Source organism: Piliocolobus tephrosceles, chromosome 21 (genome assembly GCF_002776525.5).
Source record: "Piliocolobus tephrosceles isolate RC106 chromosome 21, ASM277652v3, whole genome shotgun sequence".
Taxonomy (NCBI): Eukaryota; Metazoa; Chordata; class Mammalia; order Primates; family Cercopithecidae; genus Piliocolobus; species Piliocolobus tephrosceles.
Window position 1 is genome coordinate 13,561,540 of NC_045454.1, and position 20,895 is coordinate 13,582,434.

Sequence of the window (20,895 nt, forward strand, 5' to 3'; positions counted from 1 at the left end):
TTTTGAGACGGAGTCTGGCTCTGTCGCCCAGGCTGGAGTGCAGTGGCTGGATCTCAGCTCACTGCAAGCTCCGCCTCCCAGGTTTACGCCATTCTCCTGCCTCAGCCTCCCAAGTAGCTGGGACTACAGGCGCCCGCCACCTCGCCCGGCTAGTTTTTTGTATTTTTCAGTAGAGACGGGGTTTCACCGTGTTAGCCAGGATGGTCTCGATCTCCTGACCTCGTGATCCACCCGTCTCAGCCTCCCAAAGTGCTGGGATTACAGGCTTGAGCCACCGCGCCTGGTGAAAACATCTTGATTTAAACAACCATGAACTCCAGCAGCCCACCATAGTAATCTGGTGGTGACAAAGCAGAGCATTATTGGCCTTGTATTTCTTTTTTTGTTTTTATCTTTTTTTTTTTTTTTTTTCTTTTTTGAGACGGAGTCTCGCTCTGTCGCCCAGGCTGGAGTGCAGTGGCCGGATCTCAGCTCACTGCAAGCTCTGCCTCCCGGGTTTACGCCATTCTCCTGCCTCAGTCTCCTGAGTAGCTGGGACTACAGGCGCCCACCACCTCGCCCGGCTAGTTTTTTGTATTTTTTAGTAGAGACGGGGTTTCACCGTGTTAGCCAGGATGGTCTCGATCTCCTGACCTCGTGATCCGCCCGTCTCGGCCTCCCAAAGTGCTGGGATTACAGGCTTGAGCCACCGCGCCCGGCCGGTGTTATCTTTTTTATTTATTTTTTCTTTTTCATTTATTGGCCCTGTTATTTCTGATGGTAGCATGAAACAAGATATCATTGGAACTTGATACTCATTGTACTCATTGTCCTGGAAGGTAAGGTCCAGAACAAAAAAAAAAAAAAAAACCAGTGGGAAACTTTCTCCCACCTCCACTAAATATACACCTGAGTAAATCCTTCATCCAATTACTATGATTTGATCATCACACACTGCATAACGTGTAATGATGTCTGAGAAGTGTGGAGTGTTGTCCAAAATGCTGTGTCCTTAACAGGTTAGTCTAAAATCTAAAATGCATGCCATATGATGTTCCCCTTTTTTGCAAAACCTTTCTCATGAAGCTTTATGGAACTAAAAACCAGTTGGGATTTTTTTCTTCATTCAGTCTGTTTCTATCACAAAAGCTCCCACCAAGAAACATAGCACAGCTGTACACTGTATGGAAAAAGTCTTAAATGATCAGATAGAAATTTTGGCCTGTTACTGCTTGAAAAATGAAGCTGAACTGAGGACAGAAGCCAATTGCTAAAATATTACTCAAATTGTAGACTGCATGGTTTTCTGTTTTTTAATTAAATGTCATTTCCTTGAATTTATTTTAAGGCTTCTTGCAAGAATCCTTTTCCCAGTACAATTATAATGACGAATTGGGGCTGAGCTCACTAAAATGTTCAAATATATTTCCTATATATGATAGATTTTTCCTATCAAGTTAAACAGTTCCAGGGAAGCCACTATTTGTTAGGTATTGGTTCAAGGTCACGATCATACAGCAGCAAACAATGTTCCTGCATGGAGCTTAGATTCTAGTGGACACAGATTTTGTCATGTCCCTCATTATACTTTTGCTAAAGTTCTGACCTTACTTATCATTTTGAAGTCTTCACTCCTGCATATTGCTTATTGAATGTGAAGGTTCTGATTGAAATGTATTGTATCATTCTTTATAAGGTTTCTCTGTTTTGTGTTCTCTTGACAACTGTGACATTTTGAGCTCTGCTTGAAACTGGTCATATTCATACAAAAAATAGGTTTTCTTCAATGGAATTCAGATGACTATAAAAACTCAGCTCACTCATGAATTCTTAAAACATGACATTTTATAAATATTCTCTGCTGTGCGGATTTTCTAGGAAAATGAGAAGTCTAAGTCTTGAAGAGCACCTCTATCACACTCATCATGATTAATGGATTTATCACCATCATGGACTCTCTGATGAATCTGAAGACATGAACTCTTACTAAAGCCCTTACCACACACAAAACATTTGTAGGGTTTCTCTCCAGTATGGACTCTCTGATGGGCTTGAAGATGTGAGGTCTGACTGAAGCTCTTACCACACATGCCACATTTATAGGGTTTCTCTCCCGTGTGGATCCTCTGATGAACATGAAGGTATGAGTTCCAGATGAAGCCTTTCCCACATTCTTCACATTTGTATGGTTTCTCTCCTGTGTGGACTCTCTGATGGGCTTGAAGATGTGAACTCCAACTGAAGCCTTTCCCACACACATCACATTTGTAGGGTTTCTCTCTAGTATGGACTCGCTGATGGTCCTGGAGATGCGAACTCTGACTAAAGCCCTTCCCACATGTCCCACATTTGTATGGCTTCTCTCCTGTGTGAACTCTCTGATGGGCCTGAAGGTGAGAGATCTGACTGAAGTCCTTCCCACATGTGTCACATTTGTAGGGTTTCTCTCCTGTATGGACTCTCTGATGGGCCTGAAGGTGGGAATTACGGCTGAAGTTCTTATCACACACATCACATTTGTAGGGTTTCTCTCCAGTGTGGATTCTCTGATGGGCTTGAAGATTTGAGGCCTTACTGAAGCCCTTATCACATACCTCACATTTATATGGTTTCTCTCCAGTGTGAACTCTCTGATAAAGACCAGAATTCCTATTAAATATCCTGTCACTTACTTCCCATTTGTATGTCTTCTCTCTAGAGTGCCCTCTCTGATGGGCTTGAAGTTGTGATGTCTGACTGAAGCCTTTATCATATACATCACATTTACAGGCTCTCTCTCCAGCACTATCTACACAGTGAATGTCAAAATCTAAGCTATGATGGAAGCCCTTCCCACACCTGCCACATGTACACAACTTCTCTCCTGGGTGAGTAAGCTCATGAGAGGGAAGACAGGAGTTCTGATTGAAGCTCTGGGCACATACTTGACATCTGTAGAGGTTCTCTCCTGTGCTGACTCTCTGATGAGGTTGCAGATGTGAGCCCTGACTGAAGCCCTCACCACTGTCACCATTCTGATAGCATTTTTCTCCTATGTGGACACATTGATGCCTGGGAAGCCCTGAGCTGTAACCTATGCCCTTCCCATACTCGACACTTACATGAGGCTTGTCTTCTAAGTGTAGTTGCTGGTGAAGTTCAAGATTAGAGCCAACACTGAAGCCTTTTCCATTCTCATTAGAGGTTTGCTCTCCTGATTGGATTATGCTATGCTGGGATGATTCCTTCACACAGTCTTTTCCACAATTATTGTGGTTAAAAGCTTTCTCTCTTTTGTGTACTCCATGACCATCATGTTGATGAGTAATCCTTTGCCTAACACAATGATCACATTTACAGAGATTATTTTTTACATCAATTTGCTGACACCTACTCTGATAATTCTGTGGTTCTCTCAGATACATTGTCCTCCAGAAATCCCAGGTGGTCCTCATTGGAAGCTCTTGATTTTTGATGCTATTTGAACTCTCCCCTTGCCCCTTTATTTTATAGTTCTCATCTTCAGAGACCTGAATAGATTCTCCTGTCCACATCTGACAGGGGGAATCATCTTGTTTTAGCAACTTGGACCTCTGGCCTTGAAGATTTATTATGAAGTCTTGATTACTGGTCAATTTACTTGTAAATTGTTCCCATATTTGCCAGCATATAAGTTCTTCATAGGAAAGGAATCTTAATCTTACTTCTTGAGGGGTATCTATCTCATTTTGATTCCTGTGTCCTGGAATGATAAAGAGAACTCAGAAATGAAAATGAAGACAAGTGAATATTTGTTCAGAAATAAAAAACATTTCACAGGTTGACCACATTGGGAAACCTTAATAAACCAGTGGAGAATTCAGCTTGACTTTATCATTGTTTTTTTTTTTTTTTTTTTTTTTTTTTTGAGACGGAGTCATGCTCTGTCGCCCAGGCTGGAGTGCAATGGTGTGATCTCAGCTCACTGCAAGCTCTGCCTCCTGGGTTCACGCCATTCTCCTGCCTCGGCCTCTCGAGTAGCTGGGACTACAGGCAACCGCCACCACGCCCAGCTCTTTTTTTTGTATTTTTAGTAGAGATGGGGTTTCACTGTGTTAGCCAGGATGGTCTCGATCTCCTGACCTCATGATCTGCCTGCCTCGGCCTCCCAAAGTGCTGGGATTACAAGCCACCGTGCCTGGCGTATCATTGTTTTTTTTTCATGCCTATGGGAACAAAAAAGGCTGATTTCTATATATAAAATGTTAATGAGACTCATTTAGAGCTATACCAAGACTGTTTTGTTTTTGTTTGTTTTTTTTCTGTTTTTGAGACAGAGTCTCACTCTGTCACCCAGGCTGGAGTGCGGTGGCATGATCTCGGCTTACTGAAACCTCCACCTCTGGGATTCAAGTGATTCTCCTGCCTCAGCCTCTGAAGGAGCTGGGACTACAAGTGCATGCCGCCACACCCCGTTAATTTTTCTGTATTTTTAGTAGAGACAGGGTTTCACCATGTTGGCCAGGCTGGTCTTGAACTCCTGACCTCAAGTCATCTGCCTGCCTTGGCCTCCCAAAGTGCTGGGATTACAGGTGTGAGCCACCATGCCTGGCCAATACCAAGACTTATGTATGTGGTCAAATACACATACAGAGCAACAAAAAGATGTCCTAGAAAGATATTATAGAAGAGTAACTTTGCCTCCTTGTCCATAAGAATAATCACTTAAAAATCCTCTCCTCTTTTCCATGGTGGATGTATAAAATCTACAAAATCCTGGCTATATGTGAGCCTCAGAATCACGGTTACATTGTACAGCCTGCATCTGTATATGATAAAAAGTCCAAAATGGTTAGAAAAGCCTGAATCTCTCCTTCAGCATTTACAAGTGGATTATTAAGTGATGCCAAGAACTCTCAGAGGAAGAGGGGACATCCTTGGCAAAAGTGAAGAGAATATAGAAAAATATCTTCTCTGTCTTGAGAATGAACCCATAAGATGGTACCATTATTTTCTTAATTTAGTCCTTAAACATATACATTTGATGAGCTAGATTTCGGAGAATTCTCCTTCTTTTCAATGAGGTTCTAAGTATATAATATTCAATTAGTGAACATGATAAATGAAAAAAAATTAGAAAACATATTCCCATAGCTGACACACCGTATAGGAGAGTAAAGGCATTGAAAATTGTTGCCACTTGGTTTGACTGAATTTTCTGATAAACCTAAATGGCTAATACAAGATGGTCCCCAGTGATCACTCCCTGTTGGAATGCACTCCCTTTTGAAGTCCCCTCCCACACTGTATCAAGCTTGGTCTGTGAAACCAATAGAATATGGCAGAAGTGATGATCTGTCACTTCTGATGCTAGGTCATAAAAACACTGTGGCTTCTATCTTCCACTCTCCTGAATCACTGGGTCTGGGAGAAACCAGCTGCCATGTTTTGAGGACACTTCAGCAGCCCTAGGGAACGGCTCACTTAGCAAGGAAGCGAGGCTTCCTGCCACAGCCATGTGAACGAGCCCACCTTGGAAGCAGGTCCTTCAGTCCCAGTCCAGCCTTCCGGGGACTGCAGCTCCGTCACTCTTTGACAACAGCTTTTTGCGATCCTGAGCGAGAACCCCTCAGCTAAGCTGCTCCCGTATGCCTAACCCACAGAGACTGTAAACCAGTGTTTGTTGTTTTCAGGTGCTAAGGTTTTTGTTTTGTTTTGAGATGAAGTTTCGCTCGTGTTCCCAAGGCTGGAGTGCAATGGTATGATATCAGCTCAATGCAACCTCTGCCTTCAGGGTTCAAGTGATTCTCCTGCCTCAGCCTCCCCAGTAGTTGGGATTACAGGCAGCCGCCACCACACCTGACTAATTTTTTTTTTTTTTTTTTTGTATTTTTGGTAGGGATGGGGTTTCACCATGTTGGCCAGGCTGGTCTTGAACTCCTGACCTCAGGTGATCTGCCTGCCTCAGCCTCCCAAAGTGCTGGGATTACAGGCGTGAGCCACCACATCTGGCCAAGGTGCTAAGTTTTACAGTAATTTGTTATACAATAATTGATGACTAACATAGGTGTCATAAAATTATAACTAGGCTCAACATATGTCAGAAGAGTAACTATGTACTGAAACAGTCCTTTAATGACACCTCTTTATTCCCTGCCTGTGAACGTTCTCCAGGAGAAGTAAAGACAGTGAGATCCACTTAGCACCCTTCTCTGTGAGGTTTTGTTTTATTGATCCTTGAGGGAGAAGATGCCCTTTAATTTGTACTTCTGTCCAGTGAAAATAGACCTCAGGAATATTTTGTGTAGGTGGAGCTGGGTACCTAGATGGACAGGCAGAGTGTGAAACCCTGAAAAATTCTGATGTTTACTCTAAAGAGAGGTGAGGGTAGAATACACTGTCAGATTTGTTCAGTTTTCCAAGGGCTGTGAGTTACATAGTTATATCCTTTTGTCAAAACTCATCCAATTGCACACTTAGGGTGTGCACATGTAAATTTTAACTCAATAAAAAAGAACTGTAAAACAAGCCATTTTACTTTCTGAAAACTTAGGGAGCTATACACTTACAATTTTTACAGTTTTCTGTATATATTTCAATAAAAATTTGGCCAAAAATTAAAAAAAAAAATAAAGATTTGTGGCTGGGCATGGTGGCTCATGCCTGTAATCCCAGCACTTTGGGAGGCCAAAGCAGGCAGATCACAAGGTCAAGAGATGGAGACCATCCTGGCCAACATGGTGAAACCCCATCTCTACTAAAAATACAAAAATTAGTTAGGTGTGGTGGTGTGCACCTGTAGTCCCTGCTACTTGGGAGGCTGAGGTAGGAGAATCACTTGAACCTGAGAGGCAGAGGTTGCAGGAAGCCGATATTGTGCCACTGCACTCTAGCCTGGTGACAGAGCAAGACTCCATCTCCAAAAAAAAAAAAAAAAAGAAAAAAAGTAAAGATTTGCTCAACAAGGCAAAGAAGTTGGGAAGCTACCTATTAAGAAAAAAAAAAAAAAAGGACAATGACAATAACTGGGATCATAATTCCCAAGTTTAGGTTTGTACACAAAAATGAGGCAGTCAAAAACAAAAAAAAGAAAATTTTAAAAAATGAGGCAGTCAGTCAAAGAAGTCAGCATCCAGCATTCCTGATTGCAATGCATAAACTTTCATGCAGCATAGAGATACAAGAAAATAAAAGATAAGAAGATTGGAAAGATTTTGCTACCCCAGCTACTTACAAAATCCAAGGCCTGTCTCTCTAAGATAGGCAGAGAGATTCTCCTGGGTTTTTGGTTTGCTTTTTTGTTTGTTTGATTTGGTTTTGGGTTTTGGTGGGTAAAGTCAAGTAGGAATGACTTTAATTCGTATATTTTCGGTATTTATGATGTATATTCAAATTAAAGATAAATGAAGGAAGGAGTGAAGAAAAGGGGGAATGAAATAAGGAAGAGAAAGAACAGAAGGAGAGGGGTGAAAGCAGAGCAGGGAGGTTGTCCCTGGGTGTATGGATAAGGCAACTCTCACCAAAGCTCACGCAGATACCACAGGTTAGGGAGAGCTGTGAGGGAGCCATTTCACTACTATTCAAATGAAAACACCTATCCAGTCGTCCATTAACTGACGTTACTGACATTGGTCTATTAACCCATTCAGTCACTCATTCAGGCACTCATTCAACAAATATTGAATGAACGTGTACTATGTGCCAAGCCTATTAAAGGCAATAAGGATCAGCAATTTTAAAACAGGTAAAATTAGCGTTGGGCACAGTAGTGTACTCCTGTAGTCCCGGACCAGGAGTTTGAGCTGCAGCAAGCTATGATTGTATCACTGCACTCTAGCCTAGGTGAAAAAGCCAGACCCCCATCTCTAAGAAAAGAAAAAGAAAAATGAAAAGAAAACAGGTAAAATTCTTACACTCATGAAGTTACACTCTAGTGGGGAAAGAGACCATAAAAAAGTAAACAAAATATAATACATGAATATGTCAGCTGGTGATTGACGATTAATCACAAAGTCAGGTGGAATAAAGAGATGGGTATTTAATTTAATTAAATGTATTTATTTATTTTTGAGACAGGGTCTTGTTCTGTCACCCAGGCTAGAGTGCAGTGGCACAATTCTAGCTCACTGCGAGCTAATTTTTTTATTTGTTGTAGAGGTGGGGTCTCACTGTGTTGTCCAGGCTGGTCTTAAACTCCTGGCCTCAAGTGATCCTCCCACCTTGGCTTCCCAAAGTGCTGAGATTACAGGGATGAGCCATCCTGCCCAGCCAAGGATAGGTGTTTTAAACAAGGTAGTCAAAGCAGGTTTCTGTGATGTTTCTGTGATGCGATGGCATCTGACCAGACAAAGGAAGTAGGCAGGGAGCCAAGAAGATGTATGAGGTAAGAACATCCCAGGCAGACAGAAGAGCAGGGCTTCAGGTAGAAAGAAATACATGTAGGCCAAGCACAGTGGCTCATGCCTGTAATCCTAACACTTTGGGAGGCTAAGGTGGAAGAATTGCTTGAGCTCAGGAGTTTGAGACCAGCCTGGTAACATAGTAAGACCTTATCTCTACTTAAAAAATACATATATATATATATATATGTATGTATTTTTTTAATTAGCCTGGTTTAGTGGCATATGCCTGTAGTCCCATCCCAGCTACTCAGGAGCCTGAGGTGAGAAGATCGATTGAGCCCGGGAGGTCGAGGCTGCAGTGAACCATGATTGCACCACTGCACTTCAGCCTGGGCCACAGAATGAGACCCGTCTTTAAAAAAAATAAAAAACAAAAGCACACCGGGCATGCATAAGAAACACATAGCAGTCTTGTGTGGCTGGTAAGAAGTGAGTGAAAGGCAAAGGATAGGAAATAAATTCACAGGGAGTGGGTGGCCAGGTCACATAGGACCCTGAAGGCTCATACAGATTTTGGAATTCACGAGTGAGATGGGAAGTCGCAGAAGGGTTTTGAGCCAAGGAGCGACATGATCTGACTTACATGATCTGGCTGCTATGTGGAGAATGAACTGCAGGGAGGTAGAAGGAAGAAGGTCATGTGCAAGCTGCTGCAGTAAACTGGGGTGATAAATGCTGAGGGCTTGGGCCAAGCTGGTGGCTGAGGAGGTGGTGAGGAGGAGAGGACTGGATTGTACCCCGCAAAGACTCAGAGCTGCATGGTTCTCACCTGAACAGCCATCTCCTTGGATTTCTCTCTCCATCAGCCAAAGCTTGTCTTCTTTTCCCAACTGTAGTATCACATCTAGTTTGAAGGGGTGATAGCCTGTGAAAAAGAAATGGCATATATATAAAGTGAATGCATTATAGTCAAAAATTTTAATTCCAACACTACCATTTTCATGCGCTCTAAGTAGTATTTTTCAAAATTGTGATCATGAGCTATTGTCTGAATACCTTTTAATTTGTGATCTGGTACACAAATACATAAGTGTCAATCACTGAATCAACTGATCAGATAATATCCTATCCATTGTCTACTTTTATCACATTTTCTTTCCTGTTTCTACTTACAATTTTTGCTGCCTTGAGTGCAGTTCCTGACAATGAGCTATAATATTTCTACTTCATTTCATTAAACACAATAATAATGTAACTCACCAACTGATTTCAAAGCCCACCAAGATTTCACACCAGCAATTTGAGAAAAATAGACAAGATATAGACAAGGTGTCCCTGGGAAATTAGGAAATTCACACCCTCAAGTTCAGAGAAGCATTTTAAGCATCCCAAAGTCTTAAATAATTGGAAGCAGGGCGGTCCAGAGGGCTGACATTCAGTTACAGTTTGAGGTGCCTGTGCTCACCCACTGACAGCAGGTTCCTGAAGTTCTCCAGCATCACATCTTGGTACAGCTTTCTCTGGGCAAGGTCCAGCAACCCCAGCTCCTCCCTGGTGAAGACCACAGCCACATCCTTGAATGTCACTATCTCCTACAACATCAAGCAGATGTAATCTCAATCTCATGGCCAGTATCTACTGGGAGAGAGGCAGCACTAAGCAGGTAGAAAGAACAGGCAGGAAGATGTTCTGGATTGTGAGGGCCTCAAATCAACTTTAAGTAGCTTCCTCCTTTTCTCCATCCCACATGCCAGTCTCATAGACTACTTTTCCACAGTCACATCAAAAGTGTATGCTACCAAAAAATAACCCCTGTGTATTTAATTTGGTGACATTTGTAAGTATTCCAACAGTAAATGCCCCAGCACTGTAAATCTTGAATCACACGGAATATGTATTTTATAACTTGACTGATACTACGAAATTGTCCTAGAAATGTTGGCTCAATTTAGTACCAAGGCCGAAAAAGGTGTTTGCACATGCATGTTTATAGTAGCACAATTTGCAATTGCAAAAATGTGGAACCAATCCAAATGCCCATCAATCAATGAGTAGATAACGAAACTGTGTGGCCGGGCGCGGTGGCTCATGCCTGTAATCCCAGCACTTTGGGAGACTGAGGCGGGTGAATCATGAGGTCAGGAGTTCGAGACCAGCCTGGCTAACATGGTGAAACCATCTCTACTAAAAATACAAAAAAGTGGTGGCAGGTGCCTGCAATCCCAGCTACTCGGGAGGCTGAGGCAGGAGAATTGCTTGAACCTGGGAGGCGGAGGTTGCAGTGAGCCAGGATCACGCCACTGCACTCCAGCCCAGGCGACAGTACAAGACTCCATCTCAAAAAAAAAGGAAAAGAAACTGTGGTGTGTGTGTGTGTATATATATGTATATATGATAGAATACTACTCAGCCATAAAAAGGAATGAATTAATGGCATTTGCAGCAAGCTGGATTATACTGGAGACTACTATTCTATATGAAGTAACTCAGGAATGGAAAACCAAACATCGTATGTTCTCACTCATAAGTGGGAGCTAAGCTATGAGGATCCAGAGGTATAAGAATGACACAATGGACTTCAGGGCCTCGGGGGGAAAGGGTGAAAAGGTGGTGAGGAGTAACAGAGGATGCCTCTGGGGAGTAAGGAACTGACTTGAAAGAGACATGAGGGACCTTTTTGGGGTAATGTAAATGTCCTATATTTTGTTCTGAGTGGTGGGTTAATGCAATTATACAACTGTCAGAGTGGGATATACGACTGTTACTGACCTGACCACTTAAGATATATGTAATTTTGTAAGTAAATATTGCATTTTTAAAGCCCCATGAAAAAGTATTGCAAAATGAAATAACATTTAGAGACACAGCGTTGTGTATGTATGTTCGTAGCCTCTGAAAAATTAGACAAAAAATGAAAACCCTTCTGAGACAAATACATAAACACTAAATCATACAAAACTCTAGTGATAACATTAACTGAAAAAAGAAAATTATATATAGAATGTGATTGTAGTTCTGTAAAATACACTGATAAGTATACATATAAGACATACAATATGTAAATACATATAAAATAGTATGGAGGAAATAGACGATTTGTATTGCAGTGTAGTAATGTGGATGTTTTCTCCCTTTTTTTGATATCTATGAATTTTTGCACTACTACTTATGAAATAAAGAAGATAAAACTACCAAAACTAAAAACAAGACAAAAGCTAAAGACATAAACAAAAAATTGAACCAATTGACAATCAAGTAACTAGCAGATCACAAATACCTGTTTTCCTCCTTTATATTTCTCAAGGAAGAGAAAAAAAAAGTGTCTAATCTGTGAGGGAAAGAGATGTCATTTTAAGAGATAAAAATAAATACTCAACTCACCTGAAACTTGGTCATTTTCTCCTGCTCCTTCTAGGGAAGGGCAGGGTCCTGCGAAGGCAGAACTGGGAAAAGAGAAAGAAGCCATGAGAAATAGGCCGTAGCACACATGGCCATTCTGGGTGAATTTTTAAAAGGTGGCCGGGCATGGTGGCTCACACCTGTAATCCCAGCACTTTGGGAGGCCGAGGCAGATTGCTTGACCTCAGGAGTTCGAGACTAGCTTGGGCAACATGACGAAACCCCACCTCTACAAAAAAATACAAAAATTAGCTGGGTGTGGTGGTACACACCTGTAATCCCAGTTACTCTGGAGGCTGAAGTGGGAGGATGGCTTAAGCCTGGAAGGTGGAGGTTGCAGTGAGCCAAGATGGTGCCACTGTACTCCAGCCTAGGCAATAGAGCCAAAGTTTGTCTCAAAGAAAAAAAAAAGTGACTCTTTTTCAGCACATATCACTAGCCCCTCAGCCAGGGGCCCTTCTGCAGTGAACAACCTGCCCAATTCTAAGTAGCAAGCCTGACATAAGAGCCCTTTGTAGTTTCCAGGGTTATCATTCTCATACTGGATACTGTGGGAAATGAAAGGCAGCAGAATGTACTGGCTACAAAAGTGGATTCTGGGGTCACAAGGTCTGGGGTCAAATCCTGACTTGGCTACTAACTCTGTTTAAGCTCATTAACCTCCCCATTCCTCAAATCTGTCACCTGCAAATGAGAAAAATAGTGCTTTCTTGCAAGATTATTATAAGGGTCAAATGTGTGAACAGATGGAAACTCTTATAAATGATTTCCCTGCAGTTGCAGAAAAGCAGATGATATTACGCATCATAAAATTGTTGTTGCAAATGTCTTTTGCCATCATTTCCAACAAGAGAGTCTTTTATAACATCCAGATTTCAAAGACTGTACAATGCTTTATCTTATGAAATTCACCTTTACCTCTGAAAAGTCTACAATTCTGATTGGCTACATTACTTACTGCTTTGTTGTCCTGTAATATTTAATTGATATCAGCATTCAGTTTTATAAAAGGTATAAATATTTATGAATTTTCTTCATGTAGCCAGGGGAGTCTCAGTGGTATATCTCTCTTTCCCATGCTCACTGTTGTAAGGAAATACTAATTTAAAATGTGTCTCTGCTAGTTTTTTTTTTTTTTTAATTTTAAACAGAAGTTTGACAGTGTCTGTCTTACTTAAATGAAAAATACTGTAGTACTTAATAATAGATCCTAATTTACAGAGTTGCTTTTGTGATTAAGTGAGCAAATCAAATAGTCTTGGCTAGGCTAATCCATAGAGACAAAAAGTAAATTAATAGTTGCCAGAGGCTGAGAGAGGAGATAGTAAAGAATGATGGCTAGGGAATAGGAGGTTTCTTTTGCGAGTGATACAGATGTTCTTGAATTAGAAAATAGTGATGGTTGTACAACTGAACATTGTGAATATACTAAATGCCACCGAATTGTACACTTTAAAAGGGTGAATTCTATGGTATATGAATTATGACTCAATTTTTTAAATAGGGAGGAAAAGCCTTGGTTCAGTGTCTGGCACATTGTATCAGCTCTCAGTAAGTGATGACATGATGACTGTTGTTCCCATTTAATGGATGAGGAAGCTGAGGATTACTGAGATTAAGTTACCCAAGATCACAGAGCTGGTGAGGTGAGACTGCATCTAAATCCAGCTGAGTCCAGAGCCTGTCTCTTAATCATGTCTCCTTCTCTAATCAGAAATATGAAGACATGGAAGGAGTCATGTCTTAGAGATCAGAGAAAGGGGAGTTGGAGGGTGTGAACTGCTGAAAATGATCTGCTGAGAGATACTGGAGCCAGATGATGAGGAACCTAATATCCTAATTGACTCTTCTGACTTACTAGCTCTTTGTGCCTGTTTCCTTGCCTATAAAGTGAGGACAACAACAGCATCTACTTCGTAGGATTATTAAGAGGTTTCAGTGCGTATATACAAGATAGTGTTCAATTCAGATAGCTACTCCCATTCACGGGTCCTCCTACTTCAGGTAGAAACACTCTAGTAGGGAAAAGAGCAATGTATTCTCTTCTCAAAGCTAGGGAGAGATCAATTCTTAACATCCAATTCCCTTTGTTCTGGTCCTATATTTCCCTGCACCCTCCTGCTCTGCTCAGTAACAGGATTTTGCAAGACTTGACATTTCACAACATTTAGTAGAAAAAAGCAAATGGGGTCTGGAGTGCCTGGCTCAGCTCTGCTCACTATATGTACCAGGGCCACTTTTCTAGGCCTGAATTTCCAGACTTTGTTCATTCCTAGATTGTCAAGTCCTCTTGTGCCTTTGCTCCTGCCACTCTGCCTCCAGAGAGGACCAGCTTCCCTGTCCTTCTCTTGTAATCCCTCCTCTTGGAAGCCTTCTGAGTAGCTGGGCATTTGGGGTATAATTAGTAAATCAAGCATCTGTTTTGCCTGTGAGATAATGAACAATTACTCATCTTTTTATCCCAAGCACCTAGAGTATAGTGAGTATTTGATGCACACGGAATCAAAGAATGACACACAGACAAGGATTGTACTAATTGATCTCCAAGATTCCTTTGAGCTACAGAATTCTGAGGCTGTTCCTAATTGGGAGGAGAAGATGAACTTTATCTGTCAATTTCTTCTTGCTTTTTAATTTCATTTGCTTTGCTCAATCAACATCAAGGTCATCCTTAACAGTGAAATCATTAAGCCAGGTGCAGTGGCTCACGCCTGTAATCCCAGCACTTTAGGAGGTTGAGGTGGGCGGATCCCTTGAGGTCAGGAGTTCGAGACCAGCTGGCCAACATGGTGAAAGGCACCTGTAATCCCAGCTACTCAGGAGGCTGAGGCAGGAGAATCGCTTGAGCCTGGGAGTGGGAGGTTGCAGTGAGCTGAGATCGTGCCACTGCACTCCAGCCTGGGAGACAGAGGGAGACTCAGTCTCAAAAAAAAAAAAAAAGTGAAATCATTCATAAAAGGGTCAGTCATAGACTGTGGATAATGTAAACCCTATTTATTTATTTTAATAGCAGTGTCAGGTATTTACTCAAATGTCATCTCCTCAGAGTTCTTTCCTGCAAATCCTTTAAAAAAATTTTTTTGATTATTACTCTTGAGCATCCCCCAGTCATTGCCTAAGCTGTGAAACCATTTCTTTTCCTCTTTTTATTTTTTTCTTTTGAGACAGACTTTCATTCTCTTTTCCAGGCTGGAGTGCAGTGGCATGATCTCAGCTCACTGCAACCTCTGCCTCCTGGGCTCAAGCGATCCTCCTACCTCAGCCTCCCGGGTAGCTGGGACCACAGGTGTGCGCCACCACATCCAGCTAATTTTTAAATTTTTTTTGTAGAGATGGAGTCTCACTATGTTGCCCAGGCTAGTGTTGAACTCCTGGGCTCAAGCCACCCTCCTGCCCTAGCCTTCCAAAGTGTTGGGATTACAGGCATGAGCCACTGCACCCCCATGGGACTGACATTTCTCAGGGCTTAAGGAGAGTGTGGCACAAAGGTCAAGAACCCACTCTGCCTGAGCTCAAACTCCCAGTTCAGGAGCTTTCCTGTTGTTTTACTTTGGGAAGATAAATATTTTACCCATCAGTGTTGTCATCTGTAAAACAGGAATGATAATATTATCATTGTTATGAAGATTAAGCTAATTAATGCATATAAAGCCTATAGAAGAGACCCTGGCACTCAATTTATTAACAATTATTACTCATTCATGAACACATGCCTAATCCAACCTCCCGTTTATTCCATAAATATTTGAGCATTTGCCCAGCAGGAAAAATAATATTGCTAATGAGTGAAGGAAATCTGTTCTCCAACTGAGCAGAAATAGCAATAGCATATATTAAGTCCTCTCACGTTGGGACAATGTTAGGAAGAGTCAGGGGGTCGACACCCTCCTCTCCGCAGCCCTCCGGTTAGTTAGGGCTGAGGAAGGAAAGGGCGTTGGAAGATACCCAAACTGTGTTTCTGGTCCAGGATGAATGACAGTGGACATCCCCAGGCACCACATGGAGGTGAGACACACTCATGCCTTAAAGGAGAAGGAAAATAAAGATGGAGAGAAAATTGACGCCCCTCTCCCCCCGTTAGGAAGCCAGGAACAGCCCCGCGGAGTGCAGGGATCAGAGAAGGGTGAGTGGTGCTGCACCTGGAGCTCAGAACCCACCGCGGGCTCACAGAAACTTTCAGAGACTGAACGCCTCTCCTCTCCAGAAAGAAATAAGAGATTGGCAACAACCAGCCACCTTTTCAGTGTGTGCCAGGATCGGTCCTAAGCATTTTTACATCTATTTCTCTTACGTAAATCTCACGAAACTCCTACCAGATAGGTACTACTATGAAATTCACTTTACAGAGGAGAAACGGAGAAATTATATACCAAGATTATATTGCCAGAAGGCGGCAGAGCGTGTGGAAGGTGGGGAAAACCAGGGAACTTGAGCGCCCGGGACACCCTCAAACCAGACGTGCGACCAGGAGCCATTCCCAACTTGGAGACCCATGCACCGCCCTAAAAAAGCAAAGGGCAAGCAAAACATCGACCCCGCCCTCTGTGGCCTCTCTTTACTGAGAGCGAAGGCAGGCACCTGCGAGTCCCACGCCCAGGCCAGGAAAGCTCGCTGTAGATGCAGGGGTTCCGCACTGACTCACCTCCCAGAGGGGATTGATGACGGCTGCTTTGCCCTCCTGCAGCGGAAGTGCACAAGGTTGCAACAGCTCGTGCACTACACTTCCCAGAATGCCCGAGAGGAAACAGGCTACCTCCCCGCCCCACCAAACGGAAGTAGTCTTAGCTAACTGGTTCTCACGCACTGCACTTCCTAAAATCTTCCGCAAGGCAGACTGTGCCACTTTAAAAAATTTATTTATTTTTAATTATGTAAGTGGATTCAGTTAACTGTTCTCAGGGGCTATTAGCACTTGACCTTTATTTTTCTGTTCCTTCCCTATTCTGTTTTCTTTGTTTCCTCTCTAAAGTGACACTACAACTAAGTGTGACTGGAAAGTTTAATGTGGCTGTTTCAATGAGTGGAGATGCAAAAAAAAAAAAAAAAAAAAGAAAATTAAAAAATGAAGTCAATGCGGCTGTATAGAGAGAAAGGTGAACAGAGAATCTCAAACTGTTTTTTAATCTTACTGCATTCTTTACATGTGCCTGGATATATCTAGACAATGATGTCTATCATGAGCAAAGATGTTAAAGACTCACAAGAAAGAAAAGTAACCTTTGATCGGGTCACAGAACAACAAAATTTTCTCATTTTTGTTGGGTTTCATTGCTCACTTTGAAATACAGGGATTTTTGGCAAATGAAAGGAGCTGGCAGGGAAGTGACGGAAATATGCTAACAGTGAACTATCTAAGAAATCAAGAAACTATTCCATTTACAAACACTACAAAAAAATTATGATACCTAGGACTACACTTAACCAAGGAAGTGAAAGAACTCCAGGTTGATAACTAAAACACTGATGAAAGAAATTGAAGAAGACACAAAAAAATGGAAAGATATCCCATATTTATGGATTGGAAGAATTAATGCAGTCAACCCTTGAACAACTCTGGGATTGGGACAGTCACCCCCATCACACAGTCAAAATGCATCTATAGGCTGGTTTGGGTGCAGTCGTGTTACAAATGGTGATCACAACCAGTTCCAGATTTCTTTGTTCCTTCTTCACTCCAACTGCTTCACTTGACTAACCTTAAAAAAAAAAAAAAGTTTAAAAAAACTGCACGTACAACTTTTGACTCCCAAAAAAACAGCAAATAGCGTACTATTAAACAGAAGCCTTATAGATAACATAAACAATTAAAACATATTTTGTATGTTCCATGTATTATATACTGTATTCTTACAATGAAATAAGCCAGAGAAAAGAAAATGTTACTAAGAAAATCAAGAGGAGCCAGGTGCAGTGGCTCATGCCTGTAATCCTAGCATTTTGGGTGGCCAAGGAGGGGCAGATCACGAGGTCAGCAGTTTGAGACCAGCCTGGCCAACATGGTGAAACCCCATCTCTACTAAAAATACAAAAATTACCTGGGCTTGGTGGCACATGCCTGTAATCCCAGCTACTCCAGAGGCTGAGGCAGGAGAATTGCTTGAACCCAGGAGGCAGAGGTTGCAGTGAGCCAATATTGTGCCACTGCACTCCAGCCTGAGCAACAGAGCGAGACTCCATCTAAAAAAAGAAGAAGAAAAAGAAAATCAAGAGGAAGAGAAAATACATTTACAGTACTGTACTGATACTGTAAGTTTACACCATCTGTTTAATAAACTGTCTTTCTGAAATGGCAGGCAACTGCAGCTTCAGACCTCAATTTACAGTACATATCAAGCAATACAACTTTTATTATGTCATGACTTTTCTATGCATCTCAGGAGCACTTCCAGCATCACTAGTGGCAGTTCACATAGGTCCCATGGTATTATTCAAGATTTATGGTATTGCACTAAACACAATAAAAAATAAGAGGAAACCTTGAGATCACTTTTTACTGTAATATACAATTTACTGGAGAGATGAACTGCTCATTTTGAGATGATTAGCATCACTTGGAATTTTAAGCAGATATTCACACACATGAGCTCACCACAATAGTGACAGGAGATAGCTATTAAATTATTACAGTAGTACAGCATGTACTACAGTTAACTTTATGCAGTTTTAATATTGCATCTTTGTTTTACATTTCTCTTCACTGTGAATGTATAGTCTGTGTGTAAGTTTTGATAAGTTTTACCTTTTTGTAATAAATTCATATATATTTTATGGTAGTAAATGATAAAATAGACTAATATCTACATATATTTTATGCATTCATGATATACCTAAATTTTTAATTGTTTGATATTTCTAGGCTACATGGTTTATCTGTGAGCTTTTTCACATGTAAGTGGACCCATGCAGTTTAAACCTGTGTTGTTCAAGGGCCAACTGTATTGTAATTTGGAAAAAAACACCTAAATTATATCTTGAAAATGCTTCTTCCCTTATTTCAACTTATATTTTTTTATATCCACTCAGCTTGCTCTTGAGATGATAAATGCGATAGAATGATCATCAACAGATCAAGTCAATGTGGAATCCAAAACGAAGTAATATTTAGCAGCCTTGTAAAAGCACATGTATCAAGACTTCTTGCAGAGACTTTCTTTCCAATGTGGTTTTCTCTAGAAAGGAGAAAGTTGTTCTGTTTTATTTAAGTTATAGGGGGTGGGTATTGTGTATAGGGTGGGTAGGAAATTGTCTTCAATATTTTCTACTACAAATTTTTTAGCTCAGTCAGCAGAATTTTGTTATTGTTTTAGTACCAAAGGAATTCTAAATCATGTTTTGTTTTCATCTCAAAGTATTTTCTAACATCTCTGTAACTTCTATCCCCACTGGTTTTTATGAGTGTGCTGTTTAATTTCCACACATTTGTGAATTTTCCAGTTTTTCTTGTTACTGATTTCCCCATTTCATTTTTTTGTGACCCAAGAACATTTCATATGACTTTATTTTTCTGTTGATACGTGATTTTTTTTATTTTTATTGAGACCTGTTTTGTGCCCTAATGTATGATCTATCCCAGAAAATGTTTCATGATCACTTGAGAAAAATGTGTATTCTGCTGATTTTAGGTGGGGTGCTTTGTATATACCTGCTAGGAGTTTGGTTTATGTGTTTCCAAGTCCTCTAATTCTTTATTGATCTTTTGTCTGGTTGTTCTATCCATTATTGAAAGTGGGACACTGAAGTCTGAAAATCCTGTAGAAATATCTATTTCTCCCTTCAGTTCCATCAATTTTCACACCATATATTTGGGGACTAGCTGTGTAATGTCTGTATTGTTATATCTTCTTGCATTGACTCTTTTGTCAATATATAATGTCATTGTTTGTCTCTTGTCAAGTTTTTACCTGAAGTGTATTTTGTCAAATATTAATACAGTCACCTCAGTTCTCTTTTTTTACATCCTGCATGGAATAATTTTTTTCCATTTTTTCACTCAACATTATTTTTGTCTTTGGATTGCAAATAAGTCTCTTATAGACAGCATATAGTTGGATCATGCTGTTTTATCCATTCTGCCAACTTTTGCCTTTTAACTGGAGAGCTTAATTATTTGCTTTAAATTAATTCCTGATTTAGAAAAGGCCTTGCTTCTTTCACTTTGTGATATGTTTTCTACATGGCTTATCTTTTTTGTTCCTAGGTCTCTCGATTAATGCCTTCTTTTCTGTTTGACATTTTTGTAGCATACCTGTTTTGTTTTTATTTCCATTTTGAGACAGGGTCTCACTGTCATCCAAGCTGGAGGGCAGCGGTGTGATCTCAGCTCACTGCAACCTCTGCCTCCTGAGTTCAAGTGATTCTCATGCCTCAGCCTCCCAAATAGTTGGGACTACAGGCATGCACCACCATGCCGTTACTTTTTGTATTTTTAGTAAAGACGGGGTTTCACCATGTTGGGCAGGCTGGTCTCAAACTCCTGACCTAAAGTGATCCACCCACCTTTGCCTCCCAAAATGCTGGGATTATAGGCGTAAATCACCATGCCTGATCAGTAGTGTACCATTTAAATTTTCGTATTCCCTTTTCTGCATATTTTATTTTCTTAGTGATTAACCTTGGAATACAGTTGACATCTTTTTTCTTTTTTGAAACAAGGTCTTATTCTGTCACCCAGGCTGTAGTGCAATGGTGTGATCTTGACTCACTGCAGCCTCAGAATTCTGGGCTCAAGTGGTCTTCCAGCCTCAGACTCCTGCATAGTTAGGGCTACAGAAATGTGCCATCACACCCAGCTAATTAAAAAAAAAAAATTGTAGAGACAGGGTCTCTCTCTGTTTCCCAGGCTGTTCTCAAACTCCTGGCCTCAAGCAATTCTCCTGCCTCACCCTCCCAAAGTGCTGAGATAACAGATGTGAGCCACCACAGCTGGCCTATTTTTCCAAGTATTATTGTGAAAAAATTTAAAGATGCAAAAGTGTTGAATAGTATTAATTCAGACTATATTGTAATACATTAAAGAAGTTAATATAGTTTGAATTAATACTAACCTAGCTTCTACAGTATAAAATATCCTGCCCCCATATATCTGTCTTCCTCCCTTTAGGATTTGAAAAAATTACATCTTTATACATTGTGTGCCCCATTAACATAGATTTATAATTATTTTACTCATTTTTCTTTAAATCATATAGGAGTTATGAGCCAATAATACAATAATACT

At 40.9% G+C, this 20,895-nt stretch overlaps 1 protein-coding gene across 1 annotated transcript; it reads right to left on the minus strand.

The window, feature by feature from the left end:
* Positions 1-1,278: 1,278 nt before the first annotated feature.
* ZNF233 (zinc finger protein 233) lies at positions 1,279-16,373 on the minus strand. Its single transcript, XM_023190468.3, is given in 6 exon segments — positions 1,279-1,955; positions 1,958-3,700; positions 9,109-9,204; positions 9,745-9,871; positions 11,661-11,722; positions 16,321-16,373. Coding segments are annotated over 5 exon segments (2,010 nt in total). The 5' UTR covers positions 11,676-11,722; positions 16,321-16,373; the 3' UTR covers positions 1,279-1,926.
* Between the last annotated feature and the right edge of the window lie 4,522 nt (positions 16,374-20,895).